Source organism: Onychomys torridus, chromosome 4 (assembly GCF_903995425.1).
Source record: "Onychomys torridus chromosome 4, mOncTor1.1, whole genome shotgun sequence".
Lineage (NCBI taxonomy): Eukaryota > Metazoa > Chordata > Mammalia > Rodentia > Cricetidae > Onychomys > Onychomys torridus.
The window spans coordinates 99890972-99912652 of NC_050446.1; the positions used below are offsets into that span (position 1 = coordinate 99890972).

The 21681-nt window shown below is 41.9% G+C and overlaps 1 protein-coding gene across 1 annotated transcript in view; it reads right to left on the reverse strand.

Moving 5' to 3' along the window:
* Window positions 1–21681, reverse strand: part of Cep152 (centrosomal protein 152) — a 64027-nt gene that overhangs the window by 14572 nt on the left and 27774 nt on the right. The window contains exons 13-22 of the mRNA XM_036186595.1: window positions 18151–18349; window positions 13573–13695; window positions 12902–13011; window positions 12064–12192; window positions 11791–11917; window positions 10211–10348; window positions 7692–7976; window positions 5651–5782; window positions 3139–3789; window positions 331–472 (exon numbers count right to left, since the gene is read on the reverse strand). Of these exons, the coding sequence (XP_036042488.1) occupies window positions 331–472; window positions 3139–3789; window positions 5651–5782; window positions 7692–7976; window positions 10211–10348; window positions 11791–11917; window positions 12064–12192; window positions 12902–13011; window positions 13573–13695; window positions 18151–18349 (2036 nt within the window). The remainder of the gene's footprint in view (window positions 1–330; window positions 473–3138; window positions 3790–5650; window positions 5783–7691; window positions 7977–10210; window positions 10349–11790; window positions 11918–12063; window positions 12193–12901; window positions 13012–13572; window positions 13696–18150; window positions 18350–21681) is intronic.

Here is a 21681-nt window from a genome sequence, read left to right on the forward strand (position 1 = left end):
GTTTGGGGGGATGGATGGGAGGGATTGAAAAGACATGAGGGAGAGGCTAAATGACTTAACTGTATTTTAATTAAATAAAGAGATAAACAATAGAAATCAGTTTTAGTGATTTGAACGTAGTCTCCACTATTAATATTTGGCAATTCTCTTGTGTGAAACCCTTGATTTCTCAACAGTCAGGACTAAATTTCTGACTGGTCTAGCCAACTCTCACTCTTCACTTTGTAAGCATCATCTGTGCACGGAAAGAAGCTCATCATGCTAGAAGAGGTCTAAGTGAACCCTGCCCTGAATACAGAATGCAATCTAGACAGGAAACAAAATCAGTACCAGTTTCCGCTCCTGCTTCTGGCAAGGCCAAGGGTTGAGCACAGCGTCCAGAGGTGCAGATAGGAAGGGATGCTGGGACTCCAGGATCTCCCTGGCCAGTGTTCCAGCCAACAGGATCTGCAGAGGTCTTGACCACATTTCTCTGAAATAAATTACCTTCTTACTTAATACCTTGGAAAAATATCTACAAATATTTGTTTAAAATTCTAACTTTAAAGAACAAAGAAATATAATCCTAATATTAAAAATACAAAAAGAAGCTGGGCAGTGGTGGTGCATACCTTTAATCCCAGCACTTGAAAGGCAGAGGCAGGTGAATATCTGTGAGTTCGAGGCCAGCCTGGTCTACAGAGCAAGTTCCAGGACAGCCTGGGCTACACATAGAGAAACGCTGCCTCAAACAAACAAAACAAATACAAAAAGAAAACACGACCTATCAACAGTCTTGCTTTAATTATCAGCAGTGTCTCTCTTAGGATGGCATATGAACAGCATCCACTATGCAAATGGACAGGCCTCCCTTGCTGGCTACAACACAGGACAGGAGATAATGAACAATATCAGAATTATTCCCGACCTAGCACACTTTCACTACCACAGGAGTCAAATTCTCTAGCAACCATGATACAAATATGTTACTTCCTAACACATTCAAAACAAGTACTTTAACATACTCTGTTACTAGGTACGAAAGATACTCGAATGCCAAATTAATGACAGACAATGCTTACAGAAATGGACCTACTGCACAAGGCCCTTTCTTCATGATGAAGGCTGAGTGTCTGTCACTCTCTCGGGCATTAGACTTATTAACTTCACTGGTTTTTAAAGCAGTATGTTCAGATTTGGGACACCTACTAACTACCAAAGAGACAGAACATGTGGCATTGCTGTCTAGCTTTAGCTTGTTTCTGGAAGGTGACAGAATGTACTGCCTTAAGTTTGCTTGAAATTCTCCCACTATTTCCATTTTCTTCTATCTATCCATTAACAACTATTTAATTAATATCTTTCGATAAAACATTTTCTTAGAAATTGTCTTTCTCACCTCCTGCATCCTTCCCATCTTAGCAAGCTCTTGGTCTATTTCAATTTCCATGAGCAATTCTAAACCCTCTGGATTTAATAAACTATAGATCAGCCTTTCATATTTATGGAACATGGACGGCAAACTTGGAATCACTAATTGACCCCCAGTGTCCTGAGCTGTGTTGGCTACAAGGCAGCAAGCAGGTCAAGTGCTTCTATGGCAAACAGGAGATTAGGCGTTTCAAGTCATCGTCCACAGGAATGCAAGTCGACCCACCCAAGGACAGCTGTGCAAGTCTAAACTCTGAGATGCATTGTCTCATGTCCACAGCCATGAGCCAGATAAGTCACAGAGATGAGCTTACACTGCTTGTGCAATTATAAGCCCTGGAAGAGCTCCAGATTGATTTTTGCATTGACATAACATGAAATGCCTTGGAAATCCCACATTTTCACTAAAGGAAAAGTCAAATTCATTAGCAACTAAACTTGGAATGTAATAAACATGTATAATAAACACAAGTACGAGAAAGGTAGTATCATTTTCTTCACTTGTAAAGACTCTTTTCTAGACAAACAAATTTGAAAGCATCAACATGATTTCTCCATCACCTCTATTCCTAAAAACTGCTATTTTTCTTATTTTAATATTTCTTCCCAAGATTCTCAACGAAGTATTAAGCAATGCTCATGGGAAGTAATCTTGCCAGTCATTTTTATTGATGGCAACTGTGTAATAGTCACACCACTGTGAAATCAAGGATAAACACATGAACAGGGATGACATGGACGGCCATTTTAGTCCCTCCGGCTCTAAAGTTCTGTCCTTTTTCATACATAGGACGAGACAGGCCAACAGATGTCACCGTCAGGAATTGGGCCAGGGAGCTGGATTCTCTTTTTCTGGATGGCCAACCACAACATAGATTTGCCCAAAGCAACTTGCTAGTTTGTGTCCTACACTGGAACACCCTCACACCCTGGCTTATAAGCATTTCCAGTAGGCATTAGCGCTAAATGCTCAAAAATGGCCTAGAAAAGCCTTTAATGGTGGCGTCTTCACAGACCTGAATGCTAATGGCTAAAGCTTGCCTCATAGTCTAGTCAGACACTTTCCCACCTGGTCCTAAACACTGGAACAGGCTGGCCACACACTAGAACATGATTCTGGAATTTTCATGAATGCCTCATCCTTCAATCCTGAATCGGTCGGGCTGGGTTCATCTGGTCTCAGATAGTACTCGTGTGACTACAAGAACACAGATAACTCATTCTGCACGCACACATATGGGTTATCTATGAAACGGACTCTAGGAATTTTGGCAAATGAATCAAACTTCTTGCTTGTTTCTTTCCTTTTAACAATTTTGGGACCTCACTGGCACTTTTTGTATAAGAAGACATAAATTCATTGAGGACAAGATACTGACTTCTAACCTCTTCAGAAAAGAACAACAATCAAACAAACAATCCTGTCTTAATATGATGTATACTTCTTGAAATGGTTAGGACTACAATTATTTAGTTTCTAAATAAAGAATAACACACATATATGTTTAAGTAATAGCTATCTAGAGGTTAAATGCCCTGCCTCATGGTTGGCGCTATGGAGCATTAAAAAACCAGCACCAAATGGAATCCATTAGCTCTGCTGCAATGAAGCTTGTTTTCACTGGTGAAAACTAACATCTTTACCTATTAATCATATGATGAAATCACCTCCTACAATCATAATTACCCTTGCTATTCAACAGCTCTCTCTACTCTAATGAAACGTACCTTCTTCCACTCGGAGACAATACTGTCTGTGAGCAAGGGCAGCGTATCTTGAAGGGCTTTTTGTATGCAGGCTTTTACTTTCTCAAAATACTGCACAGATACCCATTTGGAAGAACAAACTGACATGACTTCCAAAAGCTGCCTGTCCTGGGAGTCTCCCGCAAACTCCTTCTGGGTGTCCCTTAGGAGGAGCTCCAGCACAGTGAGGATGTCATCCTCACACTGACGGACTTCCAGTTGCGTCCGCTCGGCCTCCTGCAGTGTCCACTCTCTGCGACTCTGCTCCAGACATGCCTGGAACTCTGTCTCCTTCTGAAGAAGTAGCTCAGTTTTCTGCTTCTCAAAGTCCTCTTTAGCTGCCGCAAGCACCTCATTAATTTTATTCCGATGATCATCTAAAAACTGCCGATAATCTCCCTCATTTTGTTCTTGAATCCTCTGGATTTCTTCCTGTTTTTCTCTGTTCCATTCAGTTCGGGCCTTAGCCAACTCAGCCCTGACAACCACAGGGACTTCCTTATCCTTCAACTCCAGTTCCTTCCGGAGACAGTGAATTTGCTCTTCCAGTTCCTTGACAGGTATTACATGTGGCTTCATATTTTCAAGCTCACTTTTCCATTTCTCTTTAGCTTCAGAGAGAACAAGTGACAGCTGGAAGGTATAGCAGTACACATTTCAGAAGGTCAGCAACGCAGATCTGAGGGTCTCTGACAGTCTTTATTAACAACAGATCCTAAGTATCTGGGCTAATCTCCCAATGAAACAAGCAATTTAAACCACAAAATAAAGGGAAAATAAATCTAGATGTGACACACACATTCTGTAGAAGGTGCTTACACTAGACTTAAGGATCTTCATTTATTTTAGTGTGTGTGTGTGTGTGTGTGTGTGTGTGTGTGTACATATGGGTACACTCACCTGTGAAGGTGCCAGAGGCTGACACTGGGACCCCTGCCTCTCATGTTCCATCTGATTTTTCAGAGCGAGTCTTTCCCTAACTCTGAGTCTTGTTCTCCCGAGACTGGCGGGTCAGCAACCCCCTTGCTCTTGCCATCTCAGCCGCGCTCGGGGCACGTGCACCTGGCTTTACGTGGGTTCTGAGGCTCCAGTCTCGAAACTTCACGCTTGCACAGCAAGCGCTTTTCCCACTGAGGCGTGTGAGATCCTCCTGCCTCAACCTCCCCAGAGCCGGGACTGTGAATGACTTCTGAACCTGAGAGACCTTCTGGCTATATGCTTTCTACGTTCTACTCAACTTTATTATTTTACCTGACTTCTGAGCCTCATCATACTGCTTCCTTTCTCTCTCCCTCTGAGATATTTCCATTGAGACATTTCCAACACACAAAAAACACATAAATAAGAAATACTTACGCACTTACTATTCCATAGTAAGAAAATACTGAAACTTCATTATTTGTTTATTTTTGACACAAAGTCTCATGTATCCCAGGCTGGACTCAAATTCTCTAGTCAAGGATGATGTTGAGCCAGGCGGTGGTGGCACAAGCCTTTAATCCCAGCACTCGGGAGGCAGAGCCAGGCAGATCTTTGTGAGTCTGAGGCCAGCCTGGGCTACAGAGAGATCCAGGACAGGCACCAAAACTACACAGAGAAATCCTGTCTCGAAAAATCAACAACAATAAAAAAAAGATGATCTTGAACATCAGACTTCTCAAGTGCTGGAGTCACAGGCATGCATCATCACACAATTTCATTGTTCAAATGTTTAACTCTATCAACCTAAAGCTTACTGTGACACACAGGTGGGTAAAACCACTTCCCCAAAGTATTACTGGGTTATCACAAGACTGCTCACCATGGAGTAATCCATTCCTCATTCTTTGGCTTTGGAACAATTGGTTAAACTATTTATTCACAATTGGGCCAATCCCTCAAGCCTGTCTTGTATGAAGTGTGTTGTTATGATTCAAGGCAGTTTTTGCTTTCAAATACATTCTGTTGTGAGGACTACAATACCTTTTTCAGAACAGTGAAATAAGGAAGTCTAGTCTTTTATTTTTCAAAATAAATTTTAGAATTACTGTGCCAAACTTTAAAGTTATTTCCAGCTTGCTTCCCCTTTGATTGCAATCAAGTTAAGATCCATGAATTAAATGGGGGGTGGAGGGGGGGAAGAGGGTACACATCTAGGTTTTCTTTTGAAGAGCACAAACCTTTCAGAGAGCTGGGTATTTACAAAGTGAACACGCTCTAAGACTATAGTCAGCTCAGGAAATCTTCACACGTGTGAAATGGTAACGAGGAGCAAAGAGACCTGTTCTCAATCTCAACCAAACTGTCCACAATAAAATGGGATTAAGTTCTAAGTGCAGCCATGTCTCCGATGTGAGGGTCAAGGTGCTGAGGTACACGGCCTTCTCCTCCAGTGAGCCAAGAGCAGATTCCACGTGCTTAGGCTCAATGCACAGTGTGAGGGTTCAACACCAGCAGCAGGTGCACACTCCAGAGTGGAGATGGGAGAATATGGACAGAATGGCACAGCACTCACCCTCTGGGCCACCACCAGCTCCTGCTGCTCCGCCCACTCCTGCTGGTGGGTTCTCAGCAGTGCCTTGTACTCTGCAAGTTTGGGCAGCTCCTGTAGCCAGCGACTGCGGGCATTCTGCACAGCTGTTTCCACCTATAGGAGATGACAGGAGAGAGGCATAGCAAAGGTAAAATTTCACAGCAACTATGACCTCATATATATTTTACATTGTGTCAACCCTATGTTAAAACCACACTGATTTCATAAACAGGAAACAGCAATCCTTTCTAAATTACATTCTGTCCCCTGCAAAGGGCAAGGCAGGGAGTGGGAATCTGTATCTGATGAGCAAAGCAGTCATCAGAAGCTTCATACAAAGCTCTATCTGTCATTCCCCACAAAGTTCTATTGCTCCTGGAAGGAAAACTAAAGTACACCAGCAGGTCGCCTAGTGCCAGCTGCTGTCAATCATTATACCTACCACCTCCTCGCTCATGCTTGACCAGCACACCATGTGCATGCACACATACACAGACATGCCTCATACCTAGTACGGATTGCTGCTGTCAAGAATGAATTTGGACATAAGAATGCACATGACCCTTCAGATTCAGACAAGAAATCTATAAACATGATGAACTTTAAGGATGAGCAGGTTATAATCTATCAGCAATTACATGGACAGAGCTTGATAAATTTTTCTTTCTTCTAAAACAGATAGACACATAGCAATGCAGAGCCGACACAAACATTTTGCAGTGAAAGGACTAATTGCTTGTGCATATAAACTCCAGGTAGTTAAACTAGTGCAAGAAGAGAAGAATTCCTACAGAAATTTATGTTTTCTGAAGACATTTCCTCCATACTGTGTTGGCTTTTCTTCATATGATCTAAAATTTCATATATACTGAAGAAGCATTCTTAAACACTTCTCTAAGCAACTTCTTCTGAACCTTAGTAAAGACTTCAGAAGATTTCTGGCCTGGAACTCATTATATAGACCAGGCTGGCCTAGGACTCACCATGTAGACCAGGCTGGCCTGGGACTCCCTGTGTAGACCAGGCTGGCCTGGAATTTGTAATCTTGCCTCTTCAAGAGCAATTTCAGGAAACTTTAGCTGATGAAGGTGTCCTTGATATACCACATGTTTATTTGCCTATGTTTCCTGACTGTAAGATAGCCTACAATAACATATAGAATAATGCATATGTATAAACTGCTGAGTATTTATCAAAAGCTAAGAATAGTTAAATAAATACCTTACTTCAGTTACTGTTTTTCGGTTTTTGCTGTTTTTTTTTAGTACTGGGATTGAAATGAGGGTTTTATTGTGCTGGGCAAGTATGCTATCACTAGTCTACATCCCCAGCCCCAGGCAGCTTTTTATTCACAGTAAAATATCTAAAATAATAAATATACAATAGATTTTAATACTCTGCCCTTCATATATAAACAGTGCAGCTCTCCAGGAGAATCACTACACTAACTAATTTAGATACAAGAGAATAAGTCATCTTTACTTTGTGACCATAAACCACACTTTCCTCAGTACAGTCTTGCTTTGAAGCTGTTTTCATCTATGTCTACAGCAAGGTTGTGAATGCTTCAAGGGAAAGGCAATGGCACCACTTTTTGGCCACTGATGGGAATTACAAAGCTCCACTATGGGGCATACCTGCCAACCCAATTCAGCATAGAATTTCAACAGCAATGCTGCTAAATATCTTAATCTAAAATTACTAACAAAGATACCTTAGTGGAGTATTTTCTCTAAAACTAGATGTGAAAAATTCTTAATTTGAATGTTAAAACAACCAATACATGTGCACACACACACACCCTCAGGCAAACTAACGCTTAGATTTCAGAAAGCAAGCACTCTGAAAACTCAAAGAACACAGAGTTTTATAACCGAAATGAAAAAGGCTTTAGAGACACTGTAGTATCTATTCCAGTTTAGAAATGCTAAAACCTTGAAAACGTGTAAAGTCACACTGCAGTTCAAAGGCAGCATTTCCGGGATTCTCCTTGATCAGCAACCCCCCACCTGGCGCCCATCACCTGTTGCGTAATGCTCTCACAGTACTTGAGCTCCAACTCAACTTCAAGCTTCCTCAAAGCTTCCTTGACAGCAATCTCCTTCTCCTGCTCCAACTCCTGCGGGACCTTGCAACCCTCCTCCTCTGCCTGGACCGCTACTTCTGCCTTAGACAACACGGCATCCGGAAGGGCCACCTGGTCGGTCTGACTGCCAGAGTCGGAAGTTGCCTTTCTCAGGGTCTTTACACTACGGTTCAGTTTGGACCGCCACTCCTTTTCCAGCTGTTGAATGAGCTTCTGTCTGTTCTGTTTTTAGAAGGAATAGAAGAAAAACCCTCAATAAAGTAAAAACTAGAATTAAATGTTACTCAAAGAAAGCAGCTCCAGGGTACTTAAAAACCTTGGAGGGTGGTGAGCCTTCTGACACTGTGACACAATGTTGTCGTCTATAAAATTCATGGTCCACAATCACACAGATAATCGCGTTTTAGGTAAGTTTAAACTTCTGCACATTGGGCACCTGTGTCCTGCAGTAGCCCATGGACACAGCTGATACATACTCTTGTAGTTATTACATGAGGGTTAGAAATTTAGTCCACCAAAGTACATTCCCAAGCAACACTTGAAAATTCCTCTTCGGCTTTACTACAGAACAGAATTCCCATGAAGACTTAATGACAGTACTAAGGGCAGACACCCACATCAGTATGTGACCAAGAAGTTCTGACTCTGCCACTGTAGACATGTCACGACAAAAACTCACAGAACTGTGTGCTACTAACGATGGAGTTTCACCTCGACAACACTTTCCACGAGCAAGCGCCGAGTACATCTAAGAACAGGTTTGGTCAATGGTGTAAGAAAGTCTCATCGCCTTCAACACCCTGGAGTCTTACTCAGTATATATTAAGTTAGAGGGAGGTGTCACAGACAGACCCTCTTCATGTGTTCCCCGTGCTCAGCAACGCAGTGGGATGTGGCTAATTAGTCTTATACAAAACTATAAAGGAGCAAACCGGCCTTTCCTTCTTTGCCTGTCCCATCTGCTGACTACCTGGAGTGCTACAAGAACTTCCTGGCTACCACACTAACAGAATAGCAAGCTCAAAGGCAGAATCTATGACAGAATCTTCAACAAGCTAGAATTCTGGTTTATTTTTTTATTTCTAAGTATTTAAGATCGTACTTCAGTCCTTAAATTTCTAAGAAACCAGCAAGGCACGGTGGTGCACGCCTTTAATCCTGGTACTTAGAAGGCAGTTGTGGATGGATCTCTCTGAGTCTAAGGCCAGCCTGCTCTACATAGCAAGTTCCAGGCTACAAAGTGAGACCCTGTCTCAAGAAGAAGGCGGAGAAGACCCAGGAGATAAATAACCATGCTGGCAAGGATGCAGACAAAAGGAAGCCTGGTACGCTGCTGGCAGGGACGACAAGCCCAGTCCAGCCACTGTGGAAGCCAGTACGGAGTTCCTCAAAACCAAAACTAAAGCTATGAAAAGGTGCAGCCATACCATCCACTAGTGTTTATCCCAAAGACGATGGAAGGCAGCATAGGGCAGAGGCACTCACGCTACTGCCAGGCTACATACAACAGCTAAGTACAGACTCAACCTAGATGTCAGCAACAGGGGGGCCAACAGAGGATGTGATTTACACACGACAGAGCACCCTTCAGCCATGAAGAACCACCAAGTCACAGCATTGGCAAGAAAGCAGATACAGCTGAAGACAATTATACCCAGCAAATCAAGTCAGTCTCGGAAGAATAAATACCTCATCTCATTGTGGGTCTACAGAGTTCACAAAGATACATAAAATCAAGAATGTACAGGAACATGAAAGTACAAGTAAAACCATCTAGAAAACAAGGGACCAATGGGATGGGGAGGGGTGAGCAGAGAAGTCAGGCTAAGGACAATCTTATACTTGCATGAAAGTGGCCCAAGTAACACGCTACAATTTGTAATTAAATAAATTAATTTCTTAAAGTCTCGGCTGCTGAGCCTGCTCACCACTTTCTCCTAATCCAATGCATTATTCATTTATGACTACAATTACATAATTAGACATTGGTATAGACTTACTAGGGCCATTTCATAATAGGAAATGAGACCACAGTTTTATTTCTAGGAATCAAAGAAATACCCAAAAAAAAACTTATATCCTAAATTTGGATAAAGATCATGGAATGATTTTGAAAAGTTCAAGTGGTATGATGTGTTCTAACAGTAAGATTGTGAGAGACAGAACATATGCTATCTACATACTTGCTAATAAATTATAAGCCACATGTTCAGGAAGAATGACCTACAGTTACTAATACATATAATGACCAGAAGCCAGGTGTAGTGTCTCAGTCCTTTACTCCCAGCACTCAAGAGGCAAAGGCAGGCAGATGTCTATGAGTTTCAGGCCAGGCTGTTCTACATAGCAAGTTCCAGGCCAGCCAGGGCTGGGAAAAAAATCAAATAAAATAAATAGACAGAGTGACCAGAAGAAACTTTGACCCAGCCCCTTTCTCTGAGTGACGTCCCCTCTACCTCAACTCGCTCTTGAACACCGGCTTCTAGCTCTTTCAGCCAGTTCTCTTTTGCCGTCTTAAGAGTTTCTTGGTACTTCTCTTCAAGTTCTAACTTCAGTTTGCCTGCATACTCTTCTCTGGCTTCCAAAAGCTGCCTCTGGAAACAAAACTCAGGTTAGCATCTCTGTGTAGAACTGACAATCGCCATGTTAGAAATGTGTCAACGTGGGCATGGTGGGGGTAAGGTCATTCCTGGCTTCATAGCAAGTTCAAAGCCAACCTGGGCAACAGTATGAGACTCGGTCTTTACAAAAAACAAAACAGTGCGTGCGGCATGAATCTTGGTCCTACATGTTTTATAAACTCTGTACCTAACACTCATATCAATGATTCTCTCCCTATTTTAATTTTAAAATTACTAAAAGTTAAGTTTTCAATTTCTAAATAACTTCAAATCCTTTGTAATTCTTCTGTAGCCAATACTAAAACCACTCCCTTTAAAAATTCATTTTCTACTGAGCGACATAACACACGCACATGGCATGCTTTCCATCACGTTGATCTACTGAAATATAGCCAAACTATTACATGAAATGAACACCCCCTTGGCTTGTGACTACCGTTCCCACATATGTGATGGCAATACCTTGCTTTAAGATATCATATTCAAAAACATCTGGACAGAATAGTTAAGACTCTGGACCTAGCTTCTAGTCTTGAAGCAGGCAGCTTTCAAACTGTGACCTGCAGGCTGATCCAAGCAAACCAGAGTCAGAGCTCCATCTCCAGAGGACAGAGCTGACCACGGCTTACCACGGGCGCACTAAACAGACAGCAAGGGTGGCAGGAAGGACTGGTCACATAAAGAACCCACTGCTCTTTCTCCAGCTCCCAGAGGCCAGTGCTCACACAGGCTTCTCCAGAGCCTCACCTTCCTTGTCTTAAGATGACAGTCAAACTCGGCCTTCCCAGGACAGTAACATGACAAGCATCTGCTCTGTGCAAAAGGTGGAGGGAGAAACCGCTAATGGCACTCTGCACAGCACTCACAGCTGAAGGCACACTGTGCACAGCACTCGTAAGCTGTGCAGGATCTCCTGGGCAGGCACAAGCAGCGAACACATGGAAATGGAGATGCCTAGGGGAATGAGTTGATCCAGGCTGCTTTGTGTTCCAGAATAAGTCTATAAAGGTGAGGCTGGAGAGATGGCCCAGTGGTTACAAGTACACACTGCTTTTGCTAAGGACAAGGTTTGGTTTCCAGAACCCATGCCGGACAGTTTACAACAGTCTGAAACTCCAGCCCCAGAGGTACAACGCCCTTTTCTGGCCTGTGACAACTGCACTCATGTGCACAACATACCCACAGAGATGTACACATACATATAATTAAAAATAAGATAAATTATAAATTAAAATTTTAAAAAAGAAATGGGATCTTCCCTCATCTTAACAATTTCAATAGTTTTTAAATTCTGTGAGCCATAATAGCTTAATATAATCAAATAAAAAGGCCTCTCTGAACACCTTCCCCCCTTCCCCAAAGCAGGTGTATTCGTGTAAATGATGGAGGCATGACAGGAAATGGGAGCGGCCTACCTTTTGCTCCTGAGCCTTTTCCACAGTCTTCCTGAGAGCAGATTCCAGCTCATCCTTCTCTCTGCAAACTTCCAGGTAACACTCCTGCACAGAAGCCATTTCCTTGTTCATCTTATCGAGGTCAGACCTTGGAGACACACAATAGCAGGTAAGTGGGTGTGTGCGTGCATGCACACGCATAAGCGTACACACACACACACACACACACACACACACACACACACACACACCCTCCAAACTACGGAGCAAACAGGCAGCGAGGCCTCCTCTCACCTGAGCTGTGACTGGGCCCCCTCGTAGACCTCAGAAAGATGCTGCTTCTCCACAGCGTGCTTTGCTGAAAGGCTCTCCCGAATCTGAGCCTTCATGGCTTCGTGGTGCTGCTGGTAAGTCCTCTCACACCTAGCGAGAGAGGGGAACTAAAGCCTCGCAGCACCAGGGACATGATGAACTAGCCTGCCTCCCTGCCTGCCTGCCTCCCTGCCTCCCTGCCTGCCTGCCTTCCTCTTGTTCTCATTAATGCAAATTATAATTAGGTTAGACTGCTTTTCCCCAACCAAACACAAGAGTTCATTTAAAACCACTGGTCTCACAGGAATCTTCAAAGATTTCTTTCTTATGTTTCTAGAGAAAATTGGACTTGGGTGTGACAATATCCTAGTACTTCAAACAGAATAGTCAATCTATGCTGAGGACTGGCGCTTATAAAGAAATAACTGTTTAATGGAAATAACTGAGAAACAATCCCTGAATTCAAATCATACATGTCTGATACTCAAATACCAGCAGCAGCCAACTTACATATTATCTTCCAAAGGACTGTTTGCAAATGTGTAACTCAGCATTTGGAAGACAAACCCCTCCAAGATTCCCAGATGAGTCTTTAGAATCAGCTCTAGTATTTCAGTGAACTGCAGCTAGGGTTAGTCCAGCACATAACTCTGTCTTTGTGTTCCAAGTTATAATGTGGGAAGTAGGGGCTGACCTTTGTCAACCTAAGATCTCCACAGGAACAGTTCGCTCCATTTTGGGAGAGGGGCTGCAGGGGTAGAAGACTGTGCTACCCAGGAGAAGACCCAGGAGATGAGCAATGGGCACCAACATGACTCACCTAGCCACAGCCTCCTGCTTATCATGGTCAAAGTCCTGTACCATCTGTCTCATCTGATTACACAAGTCTTGGTTTGTACTTCTCAGTTTCTCTTCAGCTTCTTTAAGTTCCTAGACACAGAGCAAAGGATTACAGAGAGAAACCCACCTGAATTGATTAGTCTAACGTCTTAACACCCTCCATCTTATACCATTATCTCATACAATCTCTCTCACAATTCTACAAAAGAAAAAGTATTTTCACACCTAAGTAAGATAGACGTATTTCTGTAGTAAGTAGCATTCTACTAGGGGTAAACATTAAAATATTGTATTTGTTTTAAAATGCATCAATTAGAAATATTTAACCAGAGAAGTATTAAGCTAATTGATACCTTAAAGTAAGTCTTAGAATTCAATAATCTTCATCAAAATAAAAAAGGTTTTACATCTTGGTCAGCAGCTCGCTAAGATGACAGGATCGTATCTATTAGTCGGGCTACCACACAAAATGGGAACCACGCAACCTTCCAATAACAGACCACCCAAGCAGCAGTAAGGGTAACTGCCAGAACCACAAGAACTTCCCAAAACATGCCCACTAACTCGCACCGCCACGTCTGCTACATCAGTCTGTGCTACCTGGGTATTCAGTAAGGCCACGAAAAGTTTCATTAAAAGACATTTATTCACCTGGTTCTGTTGCTGTAAAACTTGAACTTCATTTTTCAGACGCAGAATATCTTCTCTGACAATTGCCTCAGAAGAATCAAGCCATAACTGATCAGTTGTTTTTTCAGAGGTATCTGTTTTAGTCTGAAATTTTAGAAAGGTTTTAAGTTTAAATAAAATAAAATAAAATTACACACTTGGAAGTAATTTCACTTAGGGAAAAAAATGTCTAAATATGTCCTTTTCTTCATCTTCTTTCTCAGATACAATCAATACAATCATCAAAGCAGAAAGCTAATACGAATGTGTGATCAACCATTCTACAGACTGCATACAAACACCTCCACTTTTCCTCTAACACCCTTTTCTGCACCAAGATTAAATCTATGCCACATTGCATTTAATTGTCCTGCCTCCTCCTGACTGTAACAGCTCTTCAGTCTGTCTTTCAAACCCATGGCATTTTCGAGGAGTACTAATCAGTTACTTTGTAGGGTGTTTCCCTTATTTTGTTTTTTCCTAATGTTATTAAATTCAGGTTAGGTGTCTAGTACGAATGCTAAGAAATGACCTAAGTTCCTTGTAGAAGACAAGGGATGCAAACATGTCTCATCACTGGTGACGAGGAGCTGAAAGCAGTCTCCAGGTCCTGCCTCCACTGCCTGCTGTCTGCACATGCTGTAGTCAGTCAGGTGTATCTCAGGAGAAGGCTGTTTTGAGATTAGACAATATCCCGTTTTTTGTTACACTTTTATTCAGCAGGACTCATATATTCTATTTATATACTTTTTACTAGCATTACCTCATATATATGCTTTATTCAGTAGGTACTATTTTTAAGATCTAGGATAGGCTTTCATACATTACTTTCTAGATAAGCCGTAAAAATGGACGCTCTGCTAGGTAGGGCAGGAATTAGTTCCAGTTCTCTTGACCACTACATCAGCAATTATCCTCAGCTGCTGAAGTGGATGGGAAACGGGGAAGCTAACAGTTCTTTCGCCTGCGTTCTGTGGTGCCACCACAGTGGAACCTCTTTGTTTTTATAACTGTGTGTCCCCTTCCATCTGAACATTTCCATATCTATAAGTTCCTTATTATCTAAAGGAGAATCAATACATCTAGTCAGTTTATGAAAGTATCTGAAATCTATTCCACGATGTAATCTGGACACAGTCATGAGAAAAGTAACTAACACAGATTGTTCCAAAAAGGGGCGCTGGCTGCCCTGACTACATTTCAGAGACTTCGGACCCGTGAGCTAGAGAAATGATGAAATGCTCTAGGCAGAGATCATTGGACAATTCTGGTAGAATCATGGGAAAACTAGAAGGCTAACAGTGCAGTCTGGCTTTCCAGGTTTCAGCTGGCAACTGGACTACAGGCCATTCAAGGGACTTTCTGGAAAAGAATGCAGTTGCATTCTGCAGCATCCTGAGAATGAGTGAGGCTAAATTTGAACTTAATGGATTAATTTGTTTTGGGGAAGAAATTTTAAGACTTTACAGCATCTGGGCTGAAGTGTGATTACTACTCACTACACTGCTCTGCTCTCAAGTATCCTGTGAGAGAGAGGAGGCAAAGCAGAAAAGTTTAAAAAGGTAGTTTGGTAGGAAAAGGGGTGTCAACAAATCGAAAGTTGCAGACATGGCAGAGGCAGGAAAACCAAGTGTTTAACGGTAAGAGGTTATCAGAGGGACCATTCCTTACTGGGTGTGTCTGAGTTAAAGAGTTAGCTGAGCACCAGAGGTGGGATGTTATGATTAAAACTGATATGCTTGGGTATCAGGCTGAGAAAGGGCAGAAGGATGATTGATAGTCTGGATCATTAACATCAAAGTATTGAGAATCACCTAGGAGACACACCTCTAGACGCCTGTGAGGGCATTTCCTAGGAGTTTAACTGAAGAGGAGAGGTGGTCCACCCCTAATATAGGCAGCAGCATCTCATGAACTAGACTGGAATGGAGAAAAGGAAGCCAGGTGAGTGCCATCATCCATCTCTCTGCTTCCTGACTGCAGTGGCAAGCCATGACCAGCAACATCACCTCCCCCACCTCATCTCTTCTCCAACACGATGAGCCGTATCCCTTTACCACAAGCTAAAATACACTTTTAAGTTGTTTCTTGCCAAGGGTGGTATAGCTATCTTATATATTATGGCTGATCCTTCAACAGTCATTTACAGCACCCTGACAAATGTGCATACACGCATGAACACACACAAAAGAAATTTATTGGGGACCAGACACAAAAAGCTTTCTGTGTTCAGTGTTTTATGTTCACAAAGAATTTAGAATATGGACTCTGTTGGTAGGTCAGTATGGTTTTCCTAAGACCCTTACATATTCTATCTATAATACACATTCTATCTTTATTATATATATATATATATACATATATACACACATATATAATATCATATAAATATTAATTTTTAGTTATGTGTATATGTGCAAGTATGTGCTCAAACACTGCCTAATGCTATATATGAGCAGTCTCCTAATTTCTGTCATGCATTAGCCTGGAAATGCCATGAAACAGTATGCTTTGATTGTTTGTTTTATTTGAGACAATGTCTCACTATGCAGCTCTGGCTGTCCTGGACCTCATAGAGTTCCCTTGCCTCCCAAGTGTTGGGATTAAAGGTATGCACCACCACATCCAGCTGAATTTTTAATAGAAACATTTTTTTTTTAATTGTAGATGCCCAAAGTGCTAAAATTATATGTGGCTCCACATAGCCAAACTGCCTTTTAAATAAAGTCAAGTAAAGATATATAGACAAAAGGGTTTATTACACGACTCAATGTGTCACATGGCAGCTTCCATGATGAGATTTTCTTTTTCTTTTCTTTTAAATTATTATTGTTTATTTTGCAGGGAGTTGCAGAGGCAGAGGGCAGATGAGGGGGGTGAGAAAGGTGAGTGAGACTGAGATGCATGTGGGGTTCACAAAGAATGAATAAAGACTTAAATTAGAAAAAAATAGAATAACTAAACTAGTTTCTCTCTTTCCTAATTATGCTTTCTAACTATACAGACCAATTGAAGGTTCTGTTATAAAGATTTGGGAAAGAAGAGTCCATGCAACATTCAAAGGTGACCATGAACTCTCACTCACCATATAATACAGTCCAAACTTGAATGTTTAACAGAAAACAAACCAACCTTCTGGCTTTTATAGTACCAGAAGGTACTATGAAGGATGCTGGTAGGAAGAAAAAAAAAAATCAATCAATAGTCTCCCTCAGCTAGCTATTAACACTGTGGACTATAATATAGTATGGCAAGTATGTGCAATAGAGGCACATCTGTCATGGGGTGGCACATCTGTCATGGGAATGGCACATCTGTCATGGGGGTGGCACATCTGTCATGAGGGTAACAATTTTTTTTATTTTAAGTCACAAAAATTGGCATCTTAGAGCATCTGACATACTTTGACAGAATTTTTTTTAACGAACAGGACTCCTGGCATAAGAATCAGGACATAAAAAAGCAATAGTCAGATTAAAAATCCTTTCTCTTCAAGAGAAAAGGAATATACCCCCTACATTCCTTTCAATGCTCCACTTTCTTTTCTTAATTATCAATTCATTTCTGCATTATTTTTCTTGGCGTAAAGATGATGAGTTTGTGAAAAGAGGAAGAAAAGGCCATTCTCAAGATCTGGTGACAGGAGCTTCCGGCAATAACCCTGACCCCTATCAGTCATATAATGTCACTTCAGTTTCCTAAGATTAACTGTAAAACCTCAGGTGGGCCACAGACTCCCTACTTCCATTCTCCTCATCTCCAAAGATACTGGCTAAAGAATACTGAGGTGGATGTCAGAAGTGGGGTATGGTCTCAGTACTCAGGGGGCAGAGACAGAACATTGTAAGTTGAAGGCTAGCCAGGGCTATAGAGCGAAACCCTGTCTCAAAATTTAAAAGAGAGAACTCAGAAGTAAGTACTGACCAGTGCTATATACTCCATTTTCTCATAGAGACAAGTTCTTTCTTGTAAGAACACAGCCAGGGAGAGTTCAGGAGCAGAGCTTCTAAGGCAAAGGGTTTCAACCTATGGGTCGTGACCCCTTATGGGGGGAGGGGCAAAAGACCCTTTCACAGGAGACACTTAAGACCATTGGAAAATGCAGATATTTACATTATGATTCATTACAGTAGCAAAATTGTAGTTATGCAGTAGTAACGAAAATACTCTTCTGGCTGGGAGTCACCACATGAGGAGCTGTTTTAGAGTTGCAGCATTAAGAAGATTGAGAACCACTGGAGGGATCTCACTGGACACGATTACTAACAGGGTTTTCAAGCACGGTTGGTTCAAGCCAACCAACAAAATGCACATGCCTTTTACAGAGTACTCCTTTCATCTGTGAACAAAGAATTTAACCTAACTGGCATCTCATTTACTAGATGCCAAAAACAAGCCAAATCAGCCTTTCAAGTGGCTTTTTTCCTGTAAGCTTTATTTCTTGGAGTCAAAGGAACCCCAGGAAACCAAAAACTTAATTTATATCTACAAAGCGTAAAGACTCTCTTGACTGTGCATTTCAAAGGGACTCCTGAACTGTACAGGCTCCATGGGCCTCACCTCCATGCCTTTGTCGCCATCCTTTGACTGCTGGAGAGCTTCTGTTATTCCACGGCAGTCTTTGAGATCTCTCTGTAGCTGAGACACCAGATGACGCTTCACGGAGTTGCTATTCAGCAAGTGCTGAACTTGGGCTTTCAACTTCAAGATAAGCTCATCCTTCGAAAGCTCCTCCTTTGGGGCTTCTTGCTGTGCTGTACTGATGGGGAAATGGCCAGTTTTAGGATTAAACCAAGTAACCAATCAAACACAGTAATTCTTTAAAGCCCTAACCACACAGTAATCATAGGTTTTTGTTTGTTTGTTTTGTTTTGTTTTGGTTGGTTCATTGGTTTTTGCGAGACAGGGTTTCTCTGTGTTGTTTTGGTGCCTGTCCTGGATCTTGTTCTGTAGACCAGACTGGCCTTGAACTCATAGAGATCCACCTGGCTCTGCATCGCAAATGCTGGGATTAAAGGCGTGCGCCACCACCGCCCGGTGATAATCATGTTTTTTATGCCTCGACTGTCACGGCATTTTAAACCAACTGTATTTTTAACATTTTGTTTCTTTGTTTTCATTCGTGCAAAACAAGTATTCTAACACTGAGCTATACCCCAACACTGCTAAAGGACTTGGAACTTGGGGGCTGGAGAGACGACATGGTGATTAAGAGCATTTGATGCTCTTTAGACCTGAATTCAATTCTGAGCACATGGTGGCTTACAATTAACTCCAGCTTCCGGGGATCTAATGCCCTCTTCTGGCCTCCAAGGTTACCAGGCACTTCAGCAGGGCACACACTAACATGCAGGCAGAACACTGATACACATAATCAAAACTAAATAAATTGGAACTTTGTAATATACAAGGACATCTTCTTTGCACAAAAGTAAGTTCATTCCTCAGAAGACATTCTCCCCGCTTAAGTCTTTCTGCCTAGACACAAACGGTTTAACTCAGACATAGCTCACTTTTGGGTATGTGGCATGCTAATATTCAATGAGGCAATACAGATATTGAGGAGGAAACAAATAGCGAACATCAGCCATCCTAACCAACTATTGTTAGTTCTTCCAACTTACTGACATATAAGCCTGGCAGAATCCAGGCAACGGGAAAACTGAAACAAAAGCCATGCTAAAGCGATCTAAAGTCCTTTCTCTCTCCTTCCTCCTTCCCTCCCGTCTCCTGACAGTAATAAGGACTGAACCGCCTGGCCTCATGCATGCTAAGCAAGTGTTCTGCTGCTGAGCTGTATTCCAGCCTTTAAACTCAACTCTGTTTTCATTAAGCTTAAGGCTTACCATGACTACTTTTTAGAGTCCTTCTATTATTAGTGTGTGGGGGTGACATGACAGGAGCACTGCCCTCATGGACTCTCAGCAGCTGTGGCTGCCTATACATGACCTACACAGGATCAAGCCGGTCACCACTGTCAACTACTGCAGCAAAAAGGGGGAGCTTCACAGGCCCCCACTCTCGGCTGAGGAGCTGTTCACAGCTGATGGCTTTTGGGGAGGGAGAGTCAGTTTTCTTTAGGGGAATGGCCCCTGGTAGGTGCATGCCTCAGTGGACAGCCCTACACCCATGAGCATATGGCCAGCAGGCTGGACTCAGTGGCTTATTTAAAACAAAACAGCAAACAGGCGTCAGGTTGGAGTAGATCTAGGAAGCACAAGGGGAGGAGACAGGAAGACAAATATGGTCAAAACAGTGTACGCAAGTATGAAATTCTCAACTAACAGAGTGTCTTCTACATTTGGAAACAGTCATGTAAGTTTCTAAACAGTTTCCCAGTGGCTAGTGTATACTCTAAAATCATAGACACTGGAGAAATACTAAGGACAGCTAGCAAACCTCAGACATTAGTGATAATGTAAATGTACTGGCTCATTAACTTTAACAATACAAATTGTTAACAGGGAGCATGGGAGCTGATATATAGAATTGTGTAAAATATAAATCTCTATTTCCAAAATCTTCTAAAAGAAAAAAAATCTATCTAATAAAGAAATGACATCTGAATTAAAGTTTTCCTCCTGAAATGGAAAGATTTCAGATTATTTTAAATGAAATGTTAGGATATTGTACATGTGTGAAGAGAGAATGAACAAATCACTAGGTAATTTTATTTTTAACAACATAAATGAAATGCCTTAGGATGGATATAGTATATATAGAAATAGGTAACAATATGCATATACTCTATGTGCATGTCTGCATATATTAAACCTCACCTATTTAAATCATTTCTATTTCTGTAGAAATAACTATATTTCTGTAGAAAAACTATAACGGGTAAAGTTACGTAAGAAAGGAAGCACAAAGTACTCTGCTATATGGTATGGTAAACTGAGTCCGCACTTTACTCAGCGAGCAAATGAGGCCTCCATAATTCCTCTTCTGACTGAAAGCAGGCCACCGAAATAACAGTTTGTAGTCCTAGAGGAAGCCAAATCAGACAGCAGAAAAAGTGCTTGTAAAGTAATTTTCTCTCCTTCTTCTAAAGGAAAGAAGTCAGGGTGGTGAAGCATTCTGCCCGAGGCCCACAGCACCCTATGGAAACTGGTTCCCTGAAACCCAACTCAACTGTAGTTCCTTATGAAGCCTGCGGAGAAGACCAAAGGAAAACGGCATTCCACTTGTTAAATGTTTATGATTTGAGTGTAGCAGCCAACTATAATAATGGAGAGAAGAAAGCGTCTACAAACTGTGTGCAGATTTAGCTACTCAGATTCCATGAATGTAAAATAGAACATCGTGGCTAAACCTTTAAAGTTTACTAAGCAGTAGCCAAAGGGGGTGGTGAGCATTAGTAAAAGCTGGGAACCACCGATACCTGGGTCACTGATTTGGAAGCAGCTCAGGAAAAAAATAACTCACACTGGGAAAAACTTGCTTCCTTTTATTCAACAAATCAGTTCACCGTAAGAAAAGCACAAATTTTTTCTTTCTTGAAATTTGACATGAGAATGCTGCTCACACGTGGACAATCAACTATTAACTGCTGGTGTGTGAGAGGGTTCTGAGCTAGATGTGCCCTCTAGATGCTGCGGTTATTGATGGCTTTCCCAGAGCCCTTACCAACTGCCCACTCCGGTTCAGTTATTCTCCACTTTCCCAACTGAGCGACTCAGTCATTTCTTTATAATAATGATGAGATGCCCCGAGCCTATTAGCTATAGGAACACACATTAGAATTTCTATGAGCCGGGCGGTGGCGGCACACACCTTTAATCCCAGCACTCGGGAGGCAGAGCCAGGCAGATCTCGTGAGTTCGAGGCCAGCCTGGTCTACAGAGTGAGTCGCAGGAAAGTCTCCAAATCTACACAGAGAAACCTTGTCTCAAAAAACAAAACAAAACAAAACAAAAAACAAAAAAGAACTTCTACATGTGGCTATGAATGTTATGTAAATAAAAATGACAAGGGTAGTTAGGCAAGGTAGTGCATGCCAATAACCCCAGTACTTGGGAGTCCAGAGCAAAATTGTGCATTTGAGGCCAACCTGGGATACACAGCAATATCCTACCTCAAGGAAAAAAACAA